The 12,871-nt window shown below is 35.5% G+C and overlaps 1 protein-coding gene across 4 annotated transcripts in view; it reads right to left on the bottom strand.

The window, feature by feature from the left end:
- Positions 1-12,871, bottom strand: part of LOC135195060 (transportin-1-like) — an 89,164-nt gene that overhangs the window by 47,747 nt on the left and 28,546 nt on the right. For all 4 annotated transcript variants that reach the window (XR_010310060.1, XM_064221415.1, XM_064221417.1 and 1 more), the window contains 9 exons: positions 5,603-5,746; positions 5,246-5,404; positions 4,904-5,095; positions 4,667-4,784; positions 4,317-4,519; positions 3,541-3,690; positions 1,911-2,072; positions 1,588-1,695; positions 1,058-1,216 (listed from right to left, as the gene is read on the bottom strand). Coding sequence is in view for 3 of the 4 variants with exons in the window: in XM_064221415.1 (XP_064077485.1) it covers positions 1,058-1,216; positions 1,588-1,695; positions 1,911-2,072; positions 3,541-3,690; positions 4,317-4,519; positions 4,667-4,784; positions 4,904-5,095; positions 5,246-5,404; positions 5,603-5,746 (1,395 nt within the window). In the remaining variant the exon portion in view is untranslated. The remainder of the gene's footprint in view (positions 1-1,057; positions 1,217-1,587; positions 1,696-1,910; positions 2,073-3,540; positions 3,691-4,316; positions 4,520-4,666; positions 4,785-4,903; positions 5,096-5,245; positions 5,405-5,602; positions 5,747-12,871) is intronic.

Below are 12,871 nucleotides of genomic sequence, written 5' to 3'. Positions count from 1 at the left end.
GACAAACCGTAGTCTTCTCATGTTTAAGATTAGCCTTTCTCTTTCTATACCTTTTTAATCTATTTAAATATGAAGACAGCATTCTCCATTGTTTCGTGTCCCAGGCACTACATTCCTCACACATTAATGATGATGAACAAACCTTGCATGAAGTGCAAATTGTTGCATGTCACACTTTCACAAAGTCAATCTCTTATTGCATCCTCTGCTGCAATAGAGTTGACAACGAACTAGCGTCAGACCTTGTCAAAGCCGGGAAAAATTCTACCTCAAAATCTGGAAAATATAGTCCAATCGGTGAGAAAAACTTGGTCTTTTCATCAAAAAACCTATCTAAAGCGAAAAGCTACCACAAAAAGCAATACTTTACTAATTTGCATAAACAACTGGTAAACAACAACAAACTCCATAGCATCAATAGCTGATGATCGACAACCACTATCGTCAACAGGCAGAAACAAATTAATAGGCCTTTGTCTTTGCCCAATTGTTCCTCTACCCCTTGATATTGGGTGGGGCTGGTTCCTACGCCAAAACAAAAGAATCACTACCCCAGATTTCAAACTTTGGCTGCCGTACTAGTTATAAACTACAGCTATGTAATTACTACTTTGTTACATATACAAAAATGTAAATTACCAAATAATACACAAAAGCAACTTAACCAACTTCAACTAAATTTGCTGAACAATAACTTCATATCTTTATGTGGTTTTCACCTAAGCATTACAATTCAAGTATAAATACTTTAACTAAAGGTTATCAGAAACTATGAGGAAGGCTATCCTCCAACATAAAAGTACATACAGAAAAAGTTCAATTGGGTTAGTTTTCAATAGTTTCTTACAGGATACAAGATCACTTTTCCTAGCAAATTCTAAAGTAGACACCACACAAGAGGGAAAGACCAACCTAACCAATTTCACCACCATACATATTCACAAGCACCTCTCCAACAATATCTACATGTTACATTTTATTCATCTTGTAAAACTACAGGAGAGCATTTTCCAACACTACATCAGAAAACACATAAAACAAAAGTTATAAGACTTACCTGCATAGCTTGATAAAGAAGTTGCATTATATTGGATTGCTGCACCAGCTGTCCTATGTGTCCATTCAAACCCTCCGCTAAACCCGACAGTAAATCTAACGACACAATCATAAAGTCCTTATCCGCTGCTTCAAACTGTTCAGGATTTTGCGCATGAGCCTGAAATATTAAATCAATAGCTTGTCTGGACCTTATCTTCCAAGAAAGTCATAAAACAACCTTAACTTGGTATATTTTCTGGATATTGGTGTTTTTATCATCAGGACTGAAACAGCAAATTTTATTTTCACTAAAGGCATAGGACAAAATTTCAACAGAGCCAAGTATATCACTGGCAACTTGAGACGTAAGTAAATTTTTTAAACGTTTAACCAAACCATCCATTATGAAAACGTCCACATCTAACAATATTCTACTGATGTTTTCAAATCTCCTTTCAATATCTATTACAAACAACCATCAACCTCTTACCTGACTAATAACTTGGAAAAAAAAATTACTACCATTTAAACATTACAAATTTGCATTACCATTGTCTGATTTAGAGTCTGCTCCACCAATGATACACATCGCTGATATACTGGCCCACAATATGGCAAGAATCCCGACTGTAGAGCTGTGGCCACACTTGATAAACACTGTTCAATAAAAAAGCAAGTATGGAGTGTCACTATCAGTTTTCAAAAAAGGACATGGGAATACAAAACTTCAAAGCTAATCTCTACAGAGCTTAATCTTCAAATAAAAAAACCCTAGTCAAGAATTATTTTCTCTCGGTTGTACACCTAATAAATTTTGTTTAACTTTTAAACAAATAAAACAATCATCACAAGTACTTCAGACAATCACTTACTTCTAACAGAGGAAAAAGGTCTTTGTCTTCATCCTTCAAAACATTCCACTTTTCTATCAATGGGGGCATGAGCATTTGAATGTAGTCATCTTTGTTTAGGTAGTTCCCAACAGAATCAGCAAGAGTACCAATTGCATCATATAGTATTAACAAATTTTTTGCCTGTAAAATAATGTTAAACTTCATTAATGCCAAGTAATGGCAAAAAAATTGGTGTTAATCAGAAATATAATGAAAAACAGAAATGTCCAATGACAGCCATAAACTACAGATACAATTATACCCCAGTTCCTGAACTTATTTTGTTTGAGGACACAGTTTGTGACCTGAAACAATTTTTCCCAATAAAAAAACAAAATACAGTGGAGTCAAAATTAACAACCTCATCTATTCGCAGAGAACCATACATAACCAATATTCACAGAAAATTAACCTATTTGCAGTATTTTTCACTGAGAATTAATGCAATTCATTGTACTTTCATATTTTCATGACTAAATACACTTTTTGTGAAAAAAAAAAATATTAAAAAACTCAAGGTTTCTTTGTTTTAACTTTCAAAATAGGCAGTTCTAAGGATTTTTAGAGGGTTTTAAGTATCTGTGGAATTTAGCTATCTGCATGGGGGGGGGGGGGGTCCTGGTACCCATTCCTTGTGAATAAGGGGTCTACTGTACAAAAAAATTTATTCAAACCTCAGAAACACAGATTTTTTTATTTATTTAAATTGAAATAACCTTAATTACATACAAATACAGTAGCAGACTGAGACAACAGGCCATGGCATATTGTACTTGCATGTATATCAGCGAGAAATGGAAACATAGATTTGAGGGTTTCGCCTCCATATCAAGTGCCAAGTGCCAAGATATTTGTTAAAATCAGGAGCTCTTAGTGGGTACACCTCTCACTTACCAGCATCCCTTGTGTAATTGTTCCAGTTTCTTTATTCGAATTTACATTGCTTTCTTCTCTAAAAATTATGCTAACACTTTTACTGTCCTGCAGTTTATATTAATACATAACCAGCTGTAGCTGTTTCCCAATGTTAGTAACCATAACTAACACACAATTATTAAAAGTTGTGTTACAGTTGTCTTGTTCAAAACTTGCTCATTTTCAATGTAATTCAGTAAATAAAAATCAAATACACTTTTATTCATTAATCACCAATGAAGGTGTTAAGAGTGTATGCCACTGACTCGAAGCAACTGGTATTACAGCTGTGGCTAGAGAAACTAACAAGCAAACTGCAAAATGATTTGGGAGGCAAAAGCAATGCCTGACACTGACAAAATCCCACTTGTACTTCATTTAATTTACTGAATGCAACTGCTTTAAACCCAGATTTGATCAATTATGAAAGAAATGTGTCTGTGTGATTAAATAAAGATTGATGATATCAGTAAAATGCAATCAGCTGATTTTAAGCCTCTTGGGATGTCTCTGATATCACAGCCTTGAAGCTCAGAACAAAATAATCATACATCTGGTTTGTAACCTGATTTGTTAGAGAACATGACTTTGTTAACCGAGGTACTAGCGTATGTAAAATCTTAAAAAAAAAACTTGGAAACTTGAAATAAAATAATAAAAAAAAACCCAGCAATACCAACGCCACTAAACATACCTGATACTTTCTGAATGCAAACACCAAGGTCTTTAAAATATCAGCAAGATAAGGTACCAACTCTGTGCATGCCTCTTCTTCAAGTGTGGCAAAGGCAGAGCAGGCAGCTTCTTGAACTCTCTTGTTACTATCTAGCACGCACTTTAGAAGCTGTAAAAATATAAGTAAAATAAGTCTCCTGTTAACCCACAAAACAAAAAAAAGGAACTGAAATAATTAACCCTCTCATAACAGAACTGAAATACTTAGCTCCCTCATAATACACACAATCTCCAACTCTCATGGTCCATTAGGGAAAGCATTATAACATTTAACACTTCACATTATTTATGTAACATTGTCAATACCAAACAGAGTTTAACCAAAAAAGCCATGAATATGACTACATGGCATAAAAACTGAGGAGCAACTATCTACGACTATTTTGTTTTACCCAGAGTATATTTCACAAAAAATATCTAAAAACTTATTTCCATTAGAATTAGTAGCTTTATTCATTCTTGCCAAGCATTTTTCTTGTTTTCCTCAAATACTGTAAACAGTAAGGGGAAACATTTATCAGAAATGCTTTTTTCTTATAAGCAAAGACACTAACTCCTAAATTTTCAGACATGACAACTCAGAAAGAAAATCAAGTTACATTCATATAATATCTGTGTTTTTTCCACAAAGCTAAGATGAGTTGGGACTTCCAAAGTTTGAAAATTCCCAAACTTTGGAAATTCCCAAGAATAAAAAGAAGCAACATCATCAGCTGCATGCTAAAATGTACTTACCTCATACATAAGAGGTTTGAGGTAGGTGTGATCTGGAAGAATGACAGCCCAATGACAATAACGTGAAAGGGTCCAGCAAGTTATGGATCGGACCAAAGCCTTTTTATCCTGAAGACAGTTTATCAAGTAAGGAATAAGTTCCGGTAGGTGCTGGGTCATTCCATTCATGCAACCCTCCGCAATTGCTCCAAGTGCTAGAATACCTGCATATAAAACAAATAAAAACTAAGAAAATTGTTTTGGGTCTTAATGTGAATCACACAAAGAAATATCATCCATGATTCTAAAGTCCCAATAATAAATAAAATTAGGACCCTAAAACATCATTAACTGCAACTCCTTGCACTTACCGCTCTCTCTAATTTCCCATTCTTGGTGAAACAGGGTTTCTTTTAGGATTGGAAGGATAACGGGTAACATTTCTTCTCTGAAGACATTTGCCAATACATCTAGCGCAGCTGCTGAGCACTGTTCAAAAGAAACCAAGTTTCATTAAGGAGGTCTATATCCCAATCATTTTCAATAAGCAATCTTGCTGTTCTCAATAGTTTCTAGTAATGAGTCCTGGCAAAATGTAGAAACAATACCTTTCTCAAGTTCCAGTCAGACAACGAAGAGTCGTCATCTAGCCCATCATCTGATTCATCATCTTGGAATTCTTCACCACAACTTCCTCCATTCTCCATGGGTTCATGACGAATTGTATGTCTTGATTTATGGAAACGTGGCTTGATATCTTCACTTCGATCAGGTACACTTTCGTCTTCTTCAACGTCACCCTATGTCACACCAATAAACAGATTGGTATTAGGAAGACTCACTTGATTCTCACTTAACATATACTACTAAATAATTTCATAAACTTCCTCCAATAAGATCACAGAACATTGTTTCAGCTTTTAAGTAAAAAAGAAAAAAGTTGAACCTACCTTCAATAATATAATATCTATTTCTGAATATTTCATGCCCCTCACTAAAATGGGTATTAATTTTGGCAGGTGTGGTTTGAGAGCTTCCTTACAAATAGGGTGTTCTGCTAACGACAACCAAAACTCGCACGCTTCCAGGGCTACATTTTCATCAGGGTCCTGAAAAGACATGGCACGTAAGACCAAGGTAATGTACCGCTGAATACACAGAGCTATTGGGGGTTTAAGATAATATACATCAATTTTACAATTCTGATCATTTAAATATGGAAAAAAAATCAAACTTACTAAAAAAAAATAATTACAACAAAAAACTTAGTAAACCATATCTTTGGTATACAAACAGTGGATCTTTACCTGCGTTCTAATCATCATATATTCTATTATGTTGTGCATGTGGGGAATGAGGGAAGATATATGAGCATCAAGCAACATAACCAAGGCTCGACAAACATTTTTCCGTACGTCCGGGTCATCGTCCATAGCCAGGTGGAACAAATTCTGTAAAAATAAAGAGAACTAATCAGTATTTCCACAAACACTTTACAAACTTTTTTGTGCTTTTCACATTAAAATTTTGCTAATCTTAAAAACTTACATCTACTTTTTCCATAACTTCCTCCATGATGATCCTATAAATCATATAGGATTAATGACCTCAAGCGCCCCAAGATCAAACTTCGTTGAAATCACAACCTTACAAATTCACTGAACTACTAGTGCTAGCAGTCTTTTTAGCTTTCAAACACTACACCTATAAGGCGATGATTTTTAGTTCACACAAATTTTCACAAATATAGAAACAATCTCCACCAGTCTATGCAGGAAGATTTAATACCAAAAGGTGGTGAAGTCTCACTACCTCCTAAAATTCAAACCACTTAGTATTTCTCTTCCAATGCCCAAACACTTCTCAATGTTCTTAATTCAAAAGTTAATGACGATAAATAGTAATCTATAAAGCACTAACACAACAACTAATTTGTGACTACTCATACTGGGCTTCAAACTGAAGTGCCAAGAAATCCCTTCTTCAGGCCCCATGATAAGGCAACAGTGTGTGTGAGTGTGTGTGTGTGTGTATGTAGACACATCATGCACTGCTGATGTGGCCATCACATCAGGTGACCAACATGTTCTGACAAAACCACATCACTTGGGATATTTATCCCACATACCTTACAAATGTTATTAATTTCATTACACCATGAAATAACAAGTCAACTTGCAAAATAACCAGAATGGGGTTAACAGCCACAGACTTTCACCCATAACGTGAGGCTAAGAACCCAAACATGTGGAGACAAGACATTATCCATCTCCTCCTCCATTCAGAAAAGCAAAGAGAGGGTTCTCAGCATATTTCTCAACAGCTGTTCTTTGAACAAATCTTTACCAATATCTTGTGATTCCGAGCATTGCGGCCACCCCCGACCCCGCCTCCCCTATTTCTCTTCAGAATGACTTACAAATGGTTAACAGGACTGGACAAGAAGTGACTTTATACAGTAACACCCATTACACAACCCACCCAGGAACCTATATTCATTTAACCTGATATCATAAGGCAGAGATTCTGGGAATTGTGTGGATATAATAAACTACTGTATAGTAAATATATTACCTTTCCATTAATAAGGTTAAAGCTCATTACATACATTAACCCATGCCTTAACAACAGCCTAGAACACTACATTAATATACACATATGTGTATATATTATTCATTTATTTATTTATATATATATATATATACTATAAAAACACTCAAGTGCAAGATAATATGAAATGTCGGGAGTGGAAAAGGAAAACAGTTTACCATAATCGTGTGTGTGTGTGTTTAAATTTCCTACAAGGCATTATTGTCCAATTAATTTCATAGATTTTTCATGATAACTGCATCTTTTTTCACACAAAAAACTGGCCCCTAAATCCCTAGAGAACCGTTAACATACACACAAAACGACAAGCAATAGTACGCCATTATCAAATAAATACCCACAGTGTGGAAGAACAAAACAAACAGAATAACAGCACCGTCATTCATGACATTCCTCACGAATCTGGTTGACAGTTGCTGCAGGCCCTTTAAATGGACCTTTAAATGGAGTTCAACCACCCATCCCCCAAAATGCATTCAGTGGCTACTTCTCCCTCAATGAGGCGCACAGTTACGTCTAGCACGTCCCGACGCGTTCCGAGACAACTCCGCCCACTCCTCGCAGCAGCCAACTGGTCTTCCCCTATCACAGCCACTCACTCATCTGTACCAATGTACCCATGTCTAACATCTTAGAAGAACAGTCCGCATAATCAAGGTGGCGATCACACCTCGCCCCGCCTGGCCTTCTTCACCTGCGTTTGGTGTGGGTGGCCCAGGGAGAGGTTTCTACTTGCTAAAGCATGTTTTCTGTCCTGAGGTCAGTCACAGATGGAGAAAGTGACTGGGTCTTCCACGAGAGGAAATCACCACCCAACTATTACCGGCAAGAATTCGAAAGGAACATTGATAAGTCATCAGTGAAATTGTGCAAACACAGAACATCTCATACAATTCGTCTACAGAGATCGCATACACAGATTAGTTATCAAGACCTGCGTTTCTCGGCAACTTAGTTACACTTCAACGAAAGTGATGGTGTATTCGAGCTTTCTCTCTTCGCATAGTCCTGCAGTGGACACAAAGACATTTTCTAGAAATCTTGAACTAGTTGAGTTTGCACTCTGCAAAGCAACAATGATCTCGTGATTTTGAAAGTTGTATCAAGCACATTTCTACTAACCAGTCAAGCAACCGCCTTGCGCTTCATGTTTACCAGTCGTTAAGTACATATGTTGGCGGTTAGTTCTTTACTTCCTAAAGAGAATCATTTCCCATAGTCACAGTTTGGCGAAAACATTTCCACACATGAAATGGAATAATGCTACAGCATGGTAAACAAACGAGAGAGAGAGAGAGAGAGAGAGAGAGAGAGGGGAGGGTTGAACATCAATCTTACATCAAATGCTCTTACCTACCATACATTATTATATATAATAATAATAGGTTAACCAGAAGAAAATATATAGACCATCTTGCAACAACCGCAACCCCCCCCCCTCAACAAAAAAAAAAAAAAAAAAAAAGATAATACGAGAGGGAGAGAGAATAAAATCCGGAATGTCACGCCACCCCCGTCCGCAATATTACAAGTTAACGGTACCGCGTCATGAAAGATTACTAGTCAAGGTCAGTCCTCCCCTCATCCTTCACCCAAACCCTAACACCACACACACACACACTATCTCTAGCGATGTCCATGGTATGGATTTTCATAGCACTGATAAGTGAACGCATTCACTAGTGCATTTCGTAGGTGAAAATTGAAAGGCAATTAAATTTACTACAAATATATGTAACACAAATACAAAATATACAATAAATCAGTCTCTCACGAAGATTTACGAAAACTGAACTAAAAGCTTCGCAAGGTATTATCCTGTGACAAGGCATAAATCAACTCCAACTGGAGTGCAAGTCCCGGCCAGGACACCTATGCAACCCCTTGACGGCGTCACCAGGGAAACATAGCACCGCCTAACTCAAAACATTTCCGTTATGGCAAGAATAAACAGCACAAGGTTGTGACGCCCAGCTCCCGCGAGAGGCAGGGGCAGTCCATGGTACAGTGAAGCGATAACCATGAGGTTATCGACATCATGGTTATCGACAGTCAGACTACGGCCAAAGATTTCTACAGTGACGACGACGTTACTCCCAAGATTGGACCGTTTCAATAATGAACGTTAGTTTTTGTCATGGTATATATATGTTTGACTTCAAATCACGAAGAAATAAAAAAAAAAGTGATGGTTATACGAACAAAATTACAGCTACGATGGAAAACTGAAACGCTGGGGATGCTAAGTACTTTCGCCTTCTTATCAAGACATGTTCACAGCAACTAAAGATACACAGAAGCAAGGGCCTATACAAATGGTGGGTGCAAGTCATATGGGAATACAAAAAGGTCGAGAGGTCGCAGAACGGTCAACAGAATAAAATCTAAATCTACTTCTCTATCATATATATATATATATATATCTATATATATATATATATATATATATATATATATATATATATATATATATCAATTCAAGCTACAAATGTCCTTTAATATCTAAATTCCACCTTTACCTCCAAATGATATATTTTCATATATGTACCGAAGGGGAATTTTTAAGTTGATAATAATTTCGTCCCCCCATAGGATCGAACCACCGTCCAGGTGGACGGGGACGAAATCAGGACAGTCCCCGTCCACCTGGACGGTGGTTCGATCCCATGGGGGGACGAAATTATTATCAACTTAAAAATTCCCCTTCGGTACATATATGAAAATATATCATTTGGGAGGTAAAGTGAATTTAGATATTAAGGGACATTTGTAGCTTGAATTGATATATAAATGGATCACGGTTCGATTGTGATAATTATTCATATATATATTATATATATTATATATTATATATATAATATATATTATTAATATATAAATTCTATATAAAAACATATAATATTAATATATTATATTATATAATATATATAGTATATATATATTCCAATATATATATATAGATTATATATATATATATCATATATATATATATATATATATATACACATATATATATATATATATATATATATATTAATATATAACACATATATATATATATATATATATATATATATATAAATATATATATAAATATAATATATATATAGAGAGAGAGAGAGAGAGAGACTATAGTTTTAATAAACAGAGAAACTAACATTTGGTCACTTCATGACCCTAAATTTCAGCACACTTACCGTATGATATGGTTCATGAATTTCATACTTGACTGGCGTTGTCAATGCGAGCTCCAAATGTTCACTCACGTTTATCCAAACTTTTGTCACACAAAGGCAAGTGGCGGTCATTCCATGAGTAGCATTCTCAAAATAATTAATTTCACTGCTATTACGTAATAACTTTCTAAGAAAGTTATGGTCTTATAGTCTCCTTCCACAAATATCCAAACACTATTGAAATTAATATTATAATAATAATAATCTCTCTCCATAGGCCTATAACTCAATTGGTCGGCTCTACTCACTGCTAGACAATAACCACAACGAAAAGTAGTCCCTTTAGTTCGCCATACCAGATAATGCTTGCTTATAATCGTATATGGTCTTTGTATTTGTTTGGTTTTCTGCACAGCCCTCCACAGGGAGATTTCCCTCTCTGGCGGAACCTTGTGCGCTTTCTAAATAGGTTGCATCTGATATATATTTTTTGATATATAATAGTCTTTTAGTGTTTTCCCATCCGTATCAAAGCTCCTTCAGAATAGGAGTCGTCCGTTCTTTATATAATCTTGTTTCCATCGGGCGGTATTTTGTCTTGGTGTGCAATGTTCAAATGGTCTCTCACCTGACTTACAATTTGTTCTAGGTTCAAATAGCCTACATGCTTCACTTGCATGTATGATCGCAAAATTGGTACACCATATCTTAAGCGCTTTAAAGACTGTCAGAAGCTTTTTTGTACTATATTCTTGCTTTTAATACAAGCCAATGTAGCTCGATTTGTGCCGGGTTTATTGTCACGATAACGTCATCCTTTTACTAATCTGGCGGCTCTATTTTGCACTCCTAGCAATTTTCTTAGTACTAGTTAGGAAAATTTTCTTAGAACTAGTTAGGAAAATTTTCTTAGTACTAGTTAGGAAAATTTTCTTAGTATTAGTTAGGACAATTTTCTTAGTACTAGTTAGGACAATTTTCTTAGTACTAGTTAGGACAATTTTCTTAGTATTAGTTAGGAAAATTTTCTTAGTACTAGTTAGGAAAATTTTCTTAGTACTAGTTAGGAAGACCGTAGCATATAACGTTACAGTAGTCAAGTCTCGAAGGTATTTGGTTACATTGCTGCTTTCAGTGTCTTCGTTTACATTTTTTCTAATAAATGCACTGTTTCTGATAACATACAGGTTCTTACAATATGCAATATACGATTTTTATTTGATAATTGACTATCAACTGATACTCCTAAGTTCCTCACCGCCGTTACAATGTTTATGGATGACGAGCCAATAGTTATTCTTCTGAAGTGTTCATATTTTCGTAATGCACTAACAGATCTAATACCATACATTCAATTTTGTCTTCATTGAGTTTTTAGTTTCTTCGCCGACATCCATTTCTTTTTATCTAATTCATTATTACATCTATTTTACTGAAGGCATCTTCTACCATTTCGTGTGGAAAATAAAACTGAGTATCATCAGCAGACAGTTTATAACTAACCTGGTGCTTGTTAAGGATGCTAGATCATTCAATTATGTCAATGCCAAATAGCAGTGGATCGCCCTGGGCCACTCTCTACTTAGGCCTCTTTTTCCTGATATCACATTTGATATAACCACTGCAACCCTCCTGTTTTCTAGGTAGTTTTTGTACCATTTGAGTACATCTCCTTCAATGCCTATTGCTCTCAGGTCTTCGAGCAGCAGATAATGCACTTAGGTCGAGCACATAACCACGTTATTTCTACGTGCCATAATTTTTATCATACCATTTGTAATTGTGCACAATGTAGTTTGTGTCGAGTGGTTTTTTCTATAAACTGACTGATCATCAGGTTATAGTGCTGAGTTGTTTCAAGTGTTTCCACGTTTGTTCGTCAACTACCCTTTCTACAAGTTTAGCGAAGTACGATAGGTTCGATACTGGCCTACAGAAGCTAATATTTTCTTTATCACGTTTTCCTTTGTAAGCTGCCTTTATACGAGCAAGCTTTTCACTATTTGGGAAGGATGCCAATGTTTAACTCATTTGGACTATCAAATTATAGCTCCTGTAACTTTTTTTTTTTTTTTTTTTTTTTTTTTTTGCCTCTCTAAGTCACTTATGTGAAACGGGTCATTTTCACAGTAGGTATTTATTTACTTTTCTCGTCGTTTGTTCATTCATTCATGTCCAGTTCTTCAAACTTACTGAATTTGCCATTTCTCATTATGATCACTGAGAGATCATTAGGAACCTCTTTTCTAAACTATGACAGATTCTTTCGATTTTTCCTTCAAAGTAGATTCACAAAGTTATCAGCCACGTTCTTGGGGTCACTGGTTACAACAGGGAGAAATCTTTATTGAGTCCTCATATTTAGGCGTAGATTTTTTCTCAAGGATTTTTCTCTTCATGTTGAGGTCACCGAGTATTTTTTATATCAGCTCAGAAGTTTAGAAAGTCACTGAATTCGTCAAGGAACGATCTCTTACTTATGTCTGGTGGTTTGTAAGCTGTTATAATTTTTATGTGTAACTTGAGTGTTACTATATTCAAATGCACTGAACACAATTTGGTTCATTATAAAAACTTTGTATACTTTAACAAAGATTCCCACTTTGAGAGACCCTGGAGCCATTATGTTTATTTTACAATAATCACTTCCATTATGACTTAGCCAAGTCTCCGTTAGCATGCATATATCTAGATTGTGATCATTGATGTGATCATTTATAAATTTCTAATAATGTTGGTTTTATTGCCTACTGATGTATGTTTATTCAATTGCATAGACGATTATTATTA

The sequence above is a fragment of the Macrobrachium nipponense genome, chromosome 15 (genome assembly GCF_015104395.2).
Source record: "Macrobrachium nipponense isolate FS-2020 chromosome 15, ASM1510439v2, whole genome shotgun sequence".
In the NCBI taxonomy this organism is placed as follows: domain Eukaryota; kingdom Metazoa; phylum Arthropoda; class Malacostraca; order Decapoda; family Palaemonidae; genus Macrobrachium; species Macrobrachium nipponense.
Note: the sequence above shows the minus strand (reverse complement) of the source record. Positions and strands in the feature narration are given on the sequence as shown.